Source organism: Cryptomeria japonica, chromosome 10 (assembly GCF_030272615.1).
Source record: "Cryptomeria japonica chromosome 10, Sugi_1.0, whole genome shotgun sequence".
Classification (NCBI taxonomy): Eukaryota; Viridiplantae; Streptophyta; class Pinopsida; order Cupressales; family Cupressaceae; genus Cryptomeria; species Cryptomeria japonica.
Genome location: NC_081414.1, coordinates 275,176,724 through 275,191,636, shown reverse-complemented (window position 1 = coordinate 275,191,636; position 14,913 = coordinate 275,176,724). Strand labels below are relative to the sequence as shown.

The window sequence follows — 14,913 nt, the reverse complement described above, 5'->3', positions numbered from 1 at the left end:
ATGAAAATGAAATATAATCCTCACTATTGAATTAAGATTCTTATCTACCAAAAAACTTTCATATTTATGAAAACCACGTGTTCACCCATTATATTTATTGCTTTTTTGAATCTCTTTTGGAAGTTGTTGATCCTAAGCATTGAATTGCTCACCTAATTCTGAATGAGTAGTTGAACTTGATTTTCTACAATGCCCTAATTAGGTGAAGTCATAATTTCGAAAAAGTTAAAAATGGAGAACTTTCTTCTTTTTCTCATTTACTACCAAGGATACACAACTATTGAAATATAAGAAAATGAAATATAATGCTCACTATTGAATTAAGATTCTTCTCTACCAAAAAGCTTTTGAGTAAAAGAACTTGGATTTGTACAAAGACCTAGTTAGGTGAAGTCATAATTTCGAAAACGTTAAAAATGCCGCACTTTCTTCTTCTCATTTGCTACCAAGGATACGCAAATTAGCAAAGCTGTTGGTACCTTCAAAATTCTCCCCAAGCTGTTAAAATGGCCGAGATTCTATCTTCTTCCTTGGGACTATCCCATACCACTCAACATTTCCAATGGCGAACATCATATAATACTAAAAGACGCCTCGTTCATTCCAACAAAAGGAGATTACACTTCATTAGGGCTAAAATAGGTACGTAAGGCTAATGATTGAGTTCGATTGTTTTCTTTCCATCCTCGAAATAAGAAAACAATTTCTTCTGTGGTGCAGGTGTTACAAGCTTTGGTTTCGAAGGCGAATTACAAATTCGCTATGGAGATATCGATCACAAAGCATTTGGTATCTATGTTATCCTTGGATTTATCTCAATTTCGACTCTTTAGTTTACTTAGAGTGATTTAAAGTCATATACAGGGAATCCTATTGCAGCTCCATCGACCACCCAGAGCTGCAAGCCAAAGGCATATCCTTCAACTATGTGGGGAGGTGATTTTATCTGTTCAGTTGTAGCGAAAAACGCCGTAAGGTTTTTGTAGGTTTCGTTTCCTATTGGATTTTAATGGGCCCATGAATATTTAAGAGCCCTGCCTTTATTTTTAACCATTGTATGTTAATGGTCATATCTCAGGAAGCCACGGATAAAACAATAGGTAACGATGACAAACGTATAGAGGTGTTGGTCCGTGAGATTAAGGAGAAGTTTAATTCTATGGAGGACGGTGAGATAAGTCCGAGTGCATATGATACTGCATGGCTGGCAAGATTGCCCGCCATTGATGGCTCCCACGAACCCCTATTTCCCCAGACCCTTAACTGGATAATTGATAACCAGTTACGGGATGGTTCGTGGGGGCAGCAAGACGGATTTCTTGTGAGCGATAGAATCCTTAATACTCTCGCCTGCGTCATTTCACTTACCATCTGGAACGCTGGCAAGATTCATGTGCAGAGAGGTTTTATGTTCACTATAAATATGTACTTCTTACCATAAATGTATCTATTCTGTGTTATTAACTAATAACGAGACACGCAATGCATGTTTCCTCGGTACAAATAATCTGTAAGCTATATTAATTTTCACAATCCATGAGAATGTTTTTTTTCAAAGAGATTTGTATTCGCAGGCCTTGACTTCATCAGAAGACAGGCAAAAGGAATGATGGAGGAGACACCAGCCAACGGAACGTCTAAAGTGTTTGAGATGGTCTTTCATGCATTGCTCAACGAATCCAAAAGCCTTGGCCTCGACGTGGACCAGGACGATTTCAAGCAAATCAGTGAAAGGCGGGAGGCGAACATTAAAACGTAGAATTCAATCCATATATCTTTCAGGAAGGAGAAATTTAGATTTAAAGTATCTAATTGCTGTTGGTGTTTGTGGATTAGGCTGTCTTTGAGTTTAAGATAATGTTTTCTGATCTTTCCATTTATGTCTCTTAACTTTCTATTATCTTTTATATTTATATATTTATATGATCTGAAATGTTAATAAAAACTAATGAAAAGCCAACTAATGCAGGATTTCTGTAGAACGCCTCCATCTCGTTCCCACCCGCGTTTTGTACTATTTAGAGGGCGTGCAAGATATAGTGGATTGGAAAGTCATACTTAACCTGCAATCCAAGGATGGGTGTTTCCTTGGCTCGCCATCATCTACAGCTTGCGTCTTCCTGCATACTGGAGACAAGAAATGCCTAGAATTCTTGACCACCCTTCTTTCTAAGTTCAAAGACCACGGTAAAGCATTGAAGAATTATGAAATGCAGAAGTTAATATTAGCATAGATCCGCTACAAGATTGCTGCAACTCTAAGTGAACTGATAAATTTGGACATGGATTTTGCAGCTCCATGCGTGTATCCAGTGGATATTTGTGAACGTCTGAGGGCCGTTGATAATGTTGAACGTTTAGGGATTGATCGCTATTTCCAAACGGAGATCAAACAGGCCTTGGATTATGTGTTCAGGTGAGTCTCAGATATGTTATTCTAGCTCAACAGTTTTAACAGAAATTTATGTTAAAAGCATGTATGCATTCTCAGGTATTGGGATAAAAGAGGCGTTGGGTTTGGAAGGGAGAGTCTGGTTCCTGACATTGATTGCACCGCCACTGGCCTCAGACTTTTGAGACTTCATGGCTACAATGTCTTGCCAGGTACATCATATAGAATCTATGATTGCTTTGAAAGATATTAAAAGCCAATTGTAAGAAAGAAGAATGAAGGTTTTATCTCTACAACCAGTTTTCTATTAGAAGTATGATTACTAATCTTTTCATGTTGCAGATGTTCTGGAAAATATTAAAGCCGACGAGCTTTATGGTGGGGGACCCTCCCATATGCTAAGCCTGTACAAATGTTCACAGATCAACTTTCCAGAAGAAACATTAATGAGAGAAGCGAGTGCCATGGCCAAGGCTTATCTATCCGAATGGATGCAAAGCAACAGCTTTTCTCGTGAGCTGGCTGTCAGGAAAGACCTTCGTGAAGAGGTGCAAACTATTGCAATATGAATATTAACACCATTAATATCCTTTTTGTTTGTGACATGTACAGCTTGTAATGTTTCTTTATCCATTCGTTCGTGTATTCAGATAGAACATGCTCTGAACTGTCCCTGGTACACGAATTTCCCAAGATTGATGGTCAGAAATCATATTGAACACTTTTCATCTAACCAGTTTTGGATGGAGAAGACACTGTATCAGTAAGAAGGGATTCATTTACTTTCTCAGAATTTTAGAATTGAGTATCCAGTGCACTAAATCAAATAACTTGTATTTCAGAATGCCCAATTTGAGCGACGAGAGATATTTAGAACTCGCCAAACTGGATTTCAACCGAGCGCAGGCTTTACACCAAATGGAAATTAAGGAAATTAGCGGGTATAGTAAAATTTGCTGTAAAATGAAACAAAAACGCAGTCTTTTTAAGTTACGGTTTTCCATACTGACGTGTGTGTGTATGAATAGCAAAGATGGTATAAGAAGTGCGGTTTCTCGGAGCTCAAATTCACTCGTCATAGACAAGTGGAAATACACTTCAGCGCTGCAGTGGTGATGTTTGAACCAGAATACTCTGCTTGTAGAATCGCCTACACAAAAGCTGCCTCCCTCCTAATAATTCTAGATGACCTCTTTGATGCCCACGTATCTTTTGACCAAGTAAAGCTATTTACTGAAGCTGTCAAAAGGTGGGTGTGGTTCTCTATCTCCCAATCTATGATGGCCGAAATACATGTTAAATTATTTCATTCCTTGTTTAATATAGTTTCTCTGGTTGTTCTAGATGGGATTTATCTCTTTTAGACCACTTTACGACCGACATGAAAATTTGCTATGTGGGTCTGTATAATACTGTAAACGAATTGGGGCAAGAAGCACTCAAGGCTCAAGGACGTGACGTGCTTCCCTACCTTCGCTCAGTTGTAAGTAGACATTTAATTCTATAAGCTCTTTCGAAATTCAATTATTTATTTTAGTGTCACATTTTTATAATGGAAATGGTCAATGTTGATTCAATTATTTATATTGAATAAAGTGAAATATATGTTTTGAATTTTGAAATGATATAAACTAATTAAATATGTATTTTTTTTTGGTGTATTTTATGTTTGTAATTTCTTAAAAAGTTTAAAAAATTATTTAAATATACTTTGTTATATGATTGTCACACTTTATAGTAAATTTTACCTTTTTTCTTTCAATTTTTTTGTGTAATTTTAGCACTCTTGTCCTAATCCTTATGGTGTGGCATTTAGTGGGAGGACTTGCTGTCATCTACAACTAAAGAAGCCAAATGGGCACATGTGAAGTGCGTGCCGCCATTAAGGGAGTATGTGGAGAATGCAAAAGTGTCAATTGGGTTGGCATCAATCATTCTCAACTCCATATTTTTCACAGGAGAGCCTCTTCCTGATGAATTTCTCTCTCAACTTGATTTTCGAGCACCTTTTCTTCATCTTGTATGTTTGACAGCTCGTTTAATGAACGACGCTAGAACTTTCACAGTGAGTACTGTACTCCAATGCAGTATTATCTTTTTTGTACATAGTAAAAAAATGGCTTCATGTTAGGCCTAATGAGGGCTTCCTTTTGTTTTTAATTCAACGCAGCTTGAGAGAGATCGTGGAGAATTGGTATCTTTCATACAGTGTTACAAGCATGAGCATCCTGAACTCACAGAGGAAGAAATTCTGAGTCGTCTATATGATTTCAACCAAAAAAGTTTGACTGAATTGACTTATGAGTTTTTAAAGCCTGGGATGATACCAAAATGCTACAGAAAGCTTCTTTTCGACACTGCGAGAGTATCCCAATTTGTTTTCAAGAGCAATGATGGCTTTGGGGTGTCTGTCCATGAGATGCAAGACAACATTACAAAATTTCTAGTTGAACCAGTCGTTTAAAATGATCCCAACCTTTTTTATTTAGAATAGGTTGCATTAAGCTGTAAGCTTATTATTAATGTATTGTTTGTCATCCTTTTTACTTTTCTGAGCACAAGAGCTCGTAATGAAGCCGCTCAAACTTTATTAACTTAAATGTAATATCAGTTGGTAAGTAAGAAGGGCATTTTGTGATGTTATATATTGAATCTATACTTTTAATAATTTTTACAATAAGACCTAATAAGGTGAACAACACAACCAAATTCCTTAGCTCAAAAGAGTAGATAAGCAATTAAAAATAAAGTAAGGTTATAAAGCTTGTGAAGACCCAAACATTAATAATCCTTTTTTTGGGATGCTCTTACAACATTCAAGCTAATCCAAAATTTAAGGTTTTGATTAAGATCTTATCATGTCTATAATTTCAATAATAGAATTTTAATTGTTAATATTTATTTATATAAGATTTAAATATGAATAAATCTTATGAATTATAGAATTTTAATAAATTGGTTTGTGAATATAATGTTGGAATATTTGAGTTTTAACTATAGAATTGTAGCATTACATCTTTAAAAATATTTATGTAGAAATTGCATTTGGAATTTCCATCTCTATTGCAAATTGTCACTGTGTGTGTAAAATTTGGAGAACCTACAAGGGCACAAACACTTCAATAAACCATTATTTGCATGGGTTAGTTAATCAAAAACAATAAAATGAAATCCATTGCAAGTCGGCTTATTGCCTCCTAGAAAGTGTGAGTGTGGATTGCTCTCAGATTGCTAAGCTATCAAGTGACTAGACTACACTCAAATGGAGGATTTTTAAATGCATGCAACTACGCGAATGAAAGATTAATGATTGAATGAAATATTAATTGATTATGCGAAATGAGATTATCAAGATAAATGATCAAAGCTCTAAATGAAGCTAAGCTAGATTATATGAAAGAAATTGAATCTAGATTAGAGAAATGAATCTAAGCTAATGAACTAGAAATATAAATGATTCTAAGATTAAATGAAAGATAAATGAAAGATAAATGAAAACTAAGTTGATTGATGAATTAAATCTACAAAGGTTCTTCAAAATTTCCTCGATAACTTGCAACACAATATTAGCATAATAATGATGTAAAATTCTTGGATGTTGATTGAAGAATGTGAGCCTGAATTTATAGGAAAATCAAGAGGGAGACCAAGGGTCGGGATTGATCTTTAATGAATGGTCGAGATCGATTCGAAGGAAGCATAGTCCAGGTGAAATGATTTGATTGGACAATTTAATTCCATTTTGGAGAGATAAGATTGAGTTCAAATTAGCAACTTAGATTCTTTCCATTTTTCTTGAGTTCAGTCAATTTGTTTTCTTTTTTGAATTTTTGTGCTCATAATTTCCAATTTATTTTTCAAATTAATTCATCTTTCTTGATTTGTTTCCTTTTCTTTAAGATTTATGTAAATTTATATTTATGTATTAAATATGCAAAGGATATTAAATTAAATAAATGAGATATTTAATTTTACAAAGATTTTCTATTTTGAATTTGATCAATTAATTAAATGAGAATTTAATTAATTGTAATTTCCATGTTGCATTTTTTATACCTTAGGAATTAATTAATCACGCTCTCATGATTGATTTAAATTGATTATTCTATTGAGGACCTTGATGAATTTTATTGAATTTAAGCGCATTAGTCGAGATTAGGTGCCCATGGTTTTGGATGACCATTTTTAGGTTATTACAATCATCAGATTGGTAAGAGAAAAAAATAAGATTATGTATTATGAAATTAATCAATATTAAAGTAAATAGAACATTATGCATCCACAATATTATACAATACTTAATGATTTATGTAAGAAAACCTATCAAAAGAGAACCAAGTGAAAAATAATATTCATAATTATATTATTTAAAATGAAAATAGATTAAATGCAATAAGCTCTCAATAAAGTCTTAATATACAATAGACATATTTTGTAATCACTCTAATATTCTACAACAACAATATCATATCTTGTGTTGTCCTCAAAGCATGCACAACTATCTAATATTGATGCATTCACCTGAAGTGATAAATATAGATGCATACAATGAAATAATTATACAACTAACTTCCTAACTAACTTGTGGAATATAAACAGTAATGAATATGTAATACCATAACACATGGCATCGAGATACCACACTTGCCACTAATTATGATGTCCCTATGCGGATAGGCAGCTTATATACTTTTCATTGTTGTGTACAATGAAATAATTGTTAAGAACTAACATTATTAGTATATATTCATACTTCTATTATGCACAACACTACTAAACCCTCACTTGTGGTAGCACATACAAGTATAGATTCAATATGGATTATATATAGTACCTTGTTCCATTATCTACACATATTATCTTCTTCACATCATCACATACATGAGACATCCTATTACACTAGGATAAGAATTTTCTTTTGTAGTTTTTTTATGTAACTCCTAAAATGAACTTACCAATTTACTATAAAAATATTCAAACCTCTACAAGGCATTTTCAAGATACTCTTTTGGCTAGGCTATAATTTCTCATTCTAGTATTATCAACAAATATCTCCATAACAATTAGGTATTTGGTATCTCATATGATCTTCATGTCACATCTTCTAATCAACTAAATTTTAAGTTCTTATATTTATATTTATAATCTCCAATAATTATCATATCATTATATAAAATAATAATTAGATTTTTTCATTTCTATTTTAAAAACAAACGTAATGGTTAATACAACTTCTTTCAAATCCTAAATCTAGTATGTATTCGTTAATTTTTTTCCACATTTTTTATAGCTAGCTTAATATATACACAAAGAACTATTATTTAAAAAAATCATTTATCTTTGCATTTCAACTTGAAGCCTTTAATTTGTTCCACATATATTTCCTCTTTTAACTATCCATGAATGAAGTCTTCCTTGAAATACATTTTCTCCTTATCAAATTCAAGTTTTGCAATAGTTTTTTATTAGAGTAAAATAGGTTTTACAAGGACCCAAAACACAAAAAAAAATCCAGTCACAAGGACAAACAAGACAGTAAGCCACAATAGGCAAGTAGCAAAAAAACAAAACAAAACAGGGTCCAACAACCCATAAACTACATAATAGTGTCCAACATTTGGACATACTTAACATTTTTATCTATGAAATTCCTATTAATCTTAGATAAATCTTCAATAATGATGGCATTCTCCATTTCACCTTTGTCCCTACTATAGGTGCAATCCAATGGACCCAGAATGGTCTCACATTCTCCAGATTAAGCATATTTTCCTTCCTTTACCACAGACCAATATGGAGGGGGAGGCATGAGTAGTCGAGGGGGAGACATTGAGGGTTTGAGTTTTTTCATTTTGTCTCTGAATTTCCTCTATGTTGTTTATCATGGTCATCTTGCTGAAATAATAACCGCTCTCAGGTTTTCACTGGTCTTTAATATTTCCATCTCTAGGTTCGTGATTTTCTCCTCATGATCAAATTGTATGGCCTTCATATGCATAGTCATCTTCTTACTGAGTTCCAATAGCTTATCTGTGTTGTCTGTGGAAGGGATATTCATAGTGCTATGTCAAGGAGTCAAAACAATAATTCTACATTTCAGCCCTGAAATATCTGACACCACCCATTTGAAAAAGCTTTTTTATCCATCCACCACTTCCTTCACCACTTTTTCCACATCCCTTGCATTTGCGACTGAGGATTCCATGTCCTTACCCATCGAGGAACCCTTTGCAAAATCAATTGGGATTTCAATAAAGATGTCCATGCATTATTGTTCACCATCAATCATTGGTGGGCCACTATTATCTTCTTTGCCCTCTTGTTTCTTATTTTTTATAGCCATATTGTCTTGATTGAGAGTTGGCAAGGGAGGGGGGAGGGGGGAATTGAATTTTATTTTCCCTCCCAAAGTAGATCTCTTCTCTTTTATCTTTCTTTGACCTAAGGAGCTTGAGGCCACACATTTTTTGCCTTGCTTAATAGCTTGTCAAGGATGAACTCCATTGATGGGTTATATTCAAAGTCCACCTTATTTGGGTTCTCCTTGTTAGTTTCATACACAATAACCAGATAATATTCCTTGTTAGTTTTCATATGGGTGCCTAGGTAAAAACCTCTTCATCAAAAGACTAACTATGTGGACTCATCAGTGCAATGCTAATGAACATTTTGAGCATAATGGATACTATTCTTTTTAGAAGTCAAGAGGTGCAGCCTAATATCGAGATACATAGCACGCTCCATTATCAAAATAATTAACCCCTCATGAAGAACAAGAGATGTCTTCTTTTTCAAATTGTCTTTAAGACTATTTTTCAAAGACAAAAGCAGTAAAATGGAATAGAAATACACCTATCATTGTGATTTAAAATAGTAAAGTGATAGGTGAAAATACTCTTATAACAATCGTCTAAGGTTATGTGTCTCATGATCACCTCAGTGACATTTGCCCACAAAGACTTGAGATCCTCACGATTATATCTTCCATTCTTTGTGTGGTGAGCTTAATCCCTCTTATTTTTCTAGAAAAAAATCTCAAGAGATTCCTCCATGGATTTCCTATCCAAATGCCTATAAGGTACTATTGTTCTAAATATTGATGAATTGCCTAGTAACCCTAGTGTCATGGCCATGACATTTTTCAATGTAGGGGTTATGCCTTTTCCAAAAACCTTGTCCCACACCTCAGTCTTATTGCTCCATTTCTTGTATGAAATGGGTTTCAATCTATTTCATTCACCTCCCATACTAGGCCTACAAACAGATTTGTGAGTACCTCACAAAAATCTACTAGACCCCAAAATATAGTAGATAATAATAAAAAACAATATTATGGAATTGGAAAGAGAAAAAATAGTTACCTTTCCCAATAATGTTATGATGCAGACGCCTCATCCCTTCCTTCCACTTAAGAAAATATTACTACATAATTAAAACCTAAACAACACCTGAATTAACATGTATGTTTATCATCATAGATGAGGTTATTAATCTCTATGGGGATAAGATCATGGGTCCCCCACCACTTAATCATAGTCTCTTTAACTCCAAGATTGGCCAAACCGTCAACCACTTTATTTTCTTCCTAAAAGACATGGGAAATTCTAAAATTATCAAGGGACTTAAGAATCCCTAAACTATCTTCAATTAAGGTATTTATAGCCCAATTAGGGATTTGAGACCCAAGAAGGCATTTAAAAATGTTCAGGGATCACTTTCTAGCCAAATTCTTCTATAGTTCTCCCTCATAGCCATCTTTATACTAATGTATGTGGTGAGATCCCCAACATAGTGGTTTGTCAAGGTTCTAAAAGGGAGTGCCACGACCGAGACAAGTCTACCATTGTGGTCTCGAGCCACTCCCCCACCTCTAGTGGGCCCAAGGTTCCCCTTGGCTGCCCCATCAATGTAAATTTTGATCTAACAAGAAGGAGGGGCAGTCCACACCACTCCATCCCTAATCTATTTGAATCCCTAAATAGGGAGAGAAATATCCCTTTGGAGATACCATTTCTGAGCAACAAGAAAATTAGAAGGGGTTGGAGAGTGATTAGGAATAGACCTCTGATCAGGGAAAGCCACAAAGAAATTTTCTTTACTAACATTTTGAATTCTAATAACAAGAAGAGGAGCAGGGCTATCTGGATTTCTAAAAATCTTGTTGTTTCTCTCTTTCCAAAATCTCCAAGCTATATGGGGTAAGATAAACGACCATAAAAACTAGAGAGAAATATTGGGGAAGGGACATTCTATTGGAACCAACAATCCATCAACGAAGAAGGAAACACCAAATCCAATGACCAGAGATTGAGAAAATGGGATCAAATAACCCTCACACAATTACAATCCATTATGAGATGAACCAAGTCTTCAACACTTTCTTTACACAGGTAGTTCTTCTATTGGGTATGGTCATATCCCTCTTGCAAACATTATCAATGGTTAGAATCTTATTATGCACTAGAAGCCAAAAAAAATATTAAATTTTAAAATCCAATATGAGTTCTAAACAAGGTCCCAAAAAGATTGAGGAACAAGACCCTTTAATTGTAAGTTGAATACTTTAGTAACAAAGAAGGTGCCATCAGATAATCTATTCCACACCAAAATATCCTCCTTAGGAGATATTGGGATAGAAATAAAAGAAAGTCAGTCTTGCAGAGGAGCAAGGGATGGATCTAAATCAACAAGATTAGTCCACCTATTGTTTTGAATATAATCTGTAACCCAATAACCTGCATGATTCAAGCAAATATCCCTAAGATGTAAATACCAACAAGATTGAGAGAGAGGAGCATCACCCCACCACCAATCATCCCAAAAAACAATCTTGAAACCACTTCCTAAGGACCAACGAAGACCTTTCAAAATAACAGACTTGGTTTTGGATAACCACTCTATAGCACAAAGGAAGCAACCAACAGTTTGTCATCAACCAAGAAGTTAAAAATTCTCGTAAGAAGCTAAATATTTGTTGCTAACAATGGATATCCATTCATTGCTATCTCTCAAATTTCTCCAAAGATATTTAGCCACGAGGACTTCATTAAGTTCCTTGATCTTTCTAATTGCTAGACCTCCAAGATTTTTGGGCAGACAAACCTAATCCCAAGCAACAAGGTGCAATATTTTCTTGTTTTCAATAACAATCCACAAAAAAAAATTCTGACTAATTTCCATTCAAGTGGCAAATTTCTTTGGGACAAGAAAGAGATTGATAACATACACTAGAGGGTAAAAGCACAATGACATGTCACACTTTTATAAAGAAAGTGGCCAACACAACTAAAATTGTTTAACTTCGATCACATAAAAGTGACATTTCTAAATTGAATTTCAAAATAATGTAAACTGATCAAATATAGAAATAATAATGAAATTTATGTCTATAATTTTTAAATTTTTTTTCTAAAAAAATTGACATTCGTTTTATGTATTCAAAGATAGATTTTTTATTGCTGAAAATTAGGGGTTCTAGTTGGCATCACTAAAAAAAATGAAAATGAACTTTATTTTTTCTGGTTTTAATTTTCCAAATAGAGGACATATATATGCAGTGTTAATTTTTTGTTATAATTTTGATGTATATTTTTCTCGTAATAATATTTTAAAGTCCAACATAGCTAAATGTGGTAGTTTTCATTTGACATCACCTTTTGTCTACTAAATTTAATGTTATCAAAAAAAAAATTACACCCTTCTAGAGAAGATTCTCTCATCTAGTGAAAAATATATATTTTTAATTTTTTTTTTAATATCATTTAATATATTTTTAATCAGCTTCCTTTTTAACTTAAAAAACCTACTTGCAATGTTGAATTAATAAAAAATATTAAAATTAATCAAAATACTAAAAAAATTATATCTAGATTTGTGACTTTGAGCTCTACAAAAGGGTATTTTTTTATTTTTGTAAAAAATTATTCTTCCTGAAGAAAAATTGAGAAGAAGTGAAAAGTTTAAGAAATAAATACAAAATAGGTGATTTGGCTACCACATCACTTGCCACATAGGTGAGTTCGGCTGAACTAAGTTCGGCCGAACTATTTTGAATTTTTTTTTTTTAATTCTAAGCTCAAGCACTCACAAATCAGTATAATGTAGTCAATAGTTTGATAGAACTAAGTTCGGTCAAACTCTTGGCATCATTTAAGCGACACAGGGTGCCACATGGCTAGGTGGTAGGCTGGTTTGACTACCCCCAATTAGCCCCAAGTGTGACACAACTTCATGCTTTTTCCCTAAAAGATTCTGCAAAGAATCTTTAATCAATTGAAGTTTCCTAGCTTGACTAAGGAGAGCTCCTTTCTAGCCTGCAAGTTTGGATATAAATCTATCAATAAGGCTAGACGAAAAAGAATCAAGGCTAAGGCCAATGCACAAGGGTAGATTCAAATAGGTGGAAGGAAGAGAATCAATCTGGCACCCAAGAATTTGAGCAATTATGGTCTGTTACTGATCTAGAGTGTTCAAAAACAATATAGAGGTCTTAGGGAGACATACCTTTTGACCAGAAGCCTCTTCATACTACAACAAAATTTTCTTAAGATTCCTCGATTCCGAAATAGATCTCTCACCAAGAAAAATAGTGTCATCAACAAAGTGTTGACGAGAGAAAACCTGTAGGGAAGAGGAATGGGAGAATCCCTTGAGATTACCAGTATGAGCCTCCCACTAAATAAGCCTACTAAGATCTTCCCCAATCAAAATGAATAGGAAAGGGGAGATAGGATCTCCTTATCATAAACCTCTAGATGCCTAAAAAAAACTAGAGGAAGAACCATTGATGATAAAGATAACTTAGGAGTGGTAACAAGCTGAGAGATTAGTTGCAAAAAGTGACTCCCAAAAAAAAAAGGCTTGTCACACCTTCAAAGAGAAATTGCCAGATAATGCAATCATAGGCCTTGAGGAGATCCAGTTGTAGAAGGAAGCCAACCTTTTTATTAATATTTAGGGAGTGGATATTCTCATTAACTATAAGAATATAATCTAAAATTTGCCGACCTGGAAAAAAACCATTTTGTTGGATAGATTTCAGCCAAGGCAGGAGACCTTTCAACCTCATTACTGAAAATTTGGAAAAGATTTTATACAGAGAATTACATAAGATAATAGGGTAGAAATATTTGAAATGATTTCCCCCAACTTTCTTAGGAATGATAACAAAATCCTAATAGAATTTATTTTACCAAAAAAATAAATATATATCACTAAATTAAAAATAAAATAAAACATAGGAATATAGGAATATCCCTTGGTGAGTGTTGACTACACATCGTACCACTCAATTGATCCATCTAATCTAAAATAATTCTTATGCATCCATTTGTAGCCAAATAATTTCCTACTCTTTGGTAAATCAACATACTAATTCTTATATTTATTCATATTAAATACTTCCTCATCCATGGTATTATTTTAATAATTTATCTCTTGGGAGGTGACACCATCTTCCATAAAACTTTGTTGCATATAAATATAATTAAGAGTAAAATCCCAATAACAACGTAGTTAACTATACACGTCTAGTGATCTATGATGTCTTTTTGACCTCATAGCTACCAGTGAAGAATTTCCTTCCATATCTACACCCTTTTCTTCTTCAATTTTTTTGCATGATGTTTTTTTTCTCTTCTTCCCTAAAATAACATGTTCTGCATTACTTTTTTATTTCAAATGTAATTAATTCTTCCAATTTTGTTTCAATTTTAACCTTGTACCTCTCATCCTTTTTTTATTATTCTTTACGCAAATCTTAAAATTTCCTAAATCTAACATCCCTTAATGAAATAACCTTCGTGGATTTTTAATTAAAATTCTTGTATCCTTTGACATACCCATTATACATATTAAAGACATGTATTTTCATCTTAAAATCTATCTTACATTTCTTCTCTTACAAGGAAAAAATAAACTCACACTATTAGACACTTGAAAATATGTTACGATTAATTTCCTTCTTATCGATATTTTATATAATTGCATATTTAATTATAGAATATAAGTAAGAGGCATATGGTTTAAGCAACATGTAATTATAACCACCTTAGCCTAGATCAAAACTCCTATTGTATTGTAGCACCATTCAACATACTTATATCCTAGTCTAACAAGGTTCATTCAACTTCTTAGTCATGTTCTATTATACTTTAATGTTTATGGATTTTTCCTTTTCGTCCAACTATAACATTCTTGATAAAATTAAAATTCCTTACATCAAAATTTACTATAATAATTTATTCTTAGTACATTGAGATCTTCTTAGGGGTGTAATTCTCATAAATATCTAAAATTATTTAATGTTGAGAAACACCTTATAATTTATAATTGGAAAAATAAGGTCAATAATACTTATAATAACCATTGGTAATTGTATATAGAGAGAGAGTTACCAATGGGTGGGATATCCACAAGCTTTGACAGATTACTATGTATCACCTCAAAAGTCTACTTTCATATAGTTGTTATAGAGTTGAACCGTAATATATTCTATTTTTATAGTACATAACTATCACAAA

At 33.3% G+C, this 14,913-nt stretch overlaps 1 protein-coding gene across 4 annotated transcripts; it reads left to right on the top strand.

Annotated features, from left to right (window-relative positions):
* The first annotated feature begins 313 nt into the window (after nt 1–313).
* On the top strand, nt 314–5,035 carry LOC131035478 (bifunctional levopimaradiene synthase, chloroplastic). 4 transcript variants are annotated; one of them, XM_057967182.2, is made up of 15 exons: nt 314–642; nt 721–789; nt 880–971; nt 1,079–1,403; nt 1,575–1,755; nt 1,970–2,187; nt 2,296–2,416; nt 2,492–2,604; nt 2,735–2,940; nt 3,043–3,155; nt 3,235–3,333; nt 3,426–3,641; nt 3,737–3,875; nt 4,209–4,457; nt 4,563–5,035. In XM_057967182.2, exons 1-15 carry the CDS (start codon nt 507–509, stop codon nt 4,854–4,856), a joined length of 2,571 nt encoding a protein of 856 aa, XP_057823165.1. In that variant the 5' UTR covers nt 314–506; the 3' UTR covers nt 4,857–5,035. The 4 variants fall into 4 exon arrangements, with proteins under 4 accessions (XP_057823165.1, XP_057823164.1, XP_057823167.1 ...); XM_057967181.2 differs by having other exon boundaries at nt 865–971; XM_057967184.1 differs by lacking the exons at nt 314–642; nt 721–789 and having other exon boundaries at nt 865–976.
* Nucleotides 5,036–14,913: the final 9,878 nt, after the last annotated feature.

Excerpts from the sequence above, each read along its gene's own strand:
- LOC131035478 (XM_057967181.2), top strand. The coding sequence starts at position 507 with ATGGCCGAGATTCTATCTTCTTCCTTGGGACTATCCCATACCACTCAA. Across the intron at positions 2,188-2,295 it reads TTCTAAGTTCAAAGACCACG|CTCCATGCGTGTATCCAGTG; the intron begins GTAAAGCATTGA and ends TGGATTTTGCAG. Across the intron at positions 4,458-4,562 it reads ACGACGCTAGAACTTTCACA|CTTGAGAGAGATCGTGGAGA; the intron begins GTGAGTACTGTA and ends AATTCAACGCAG.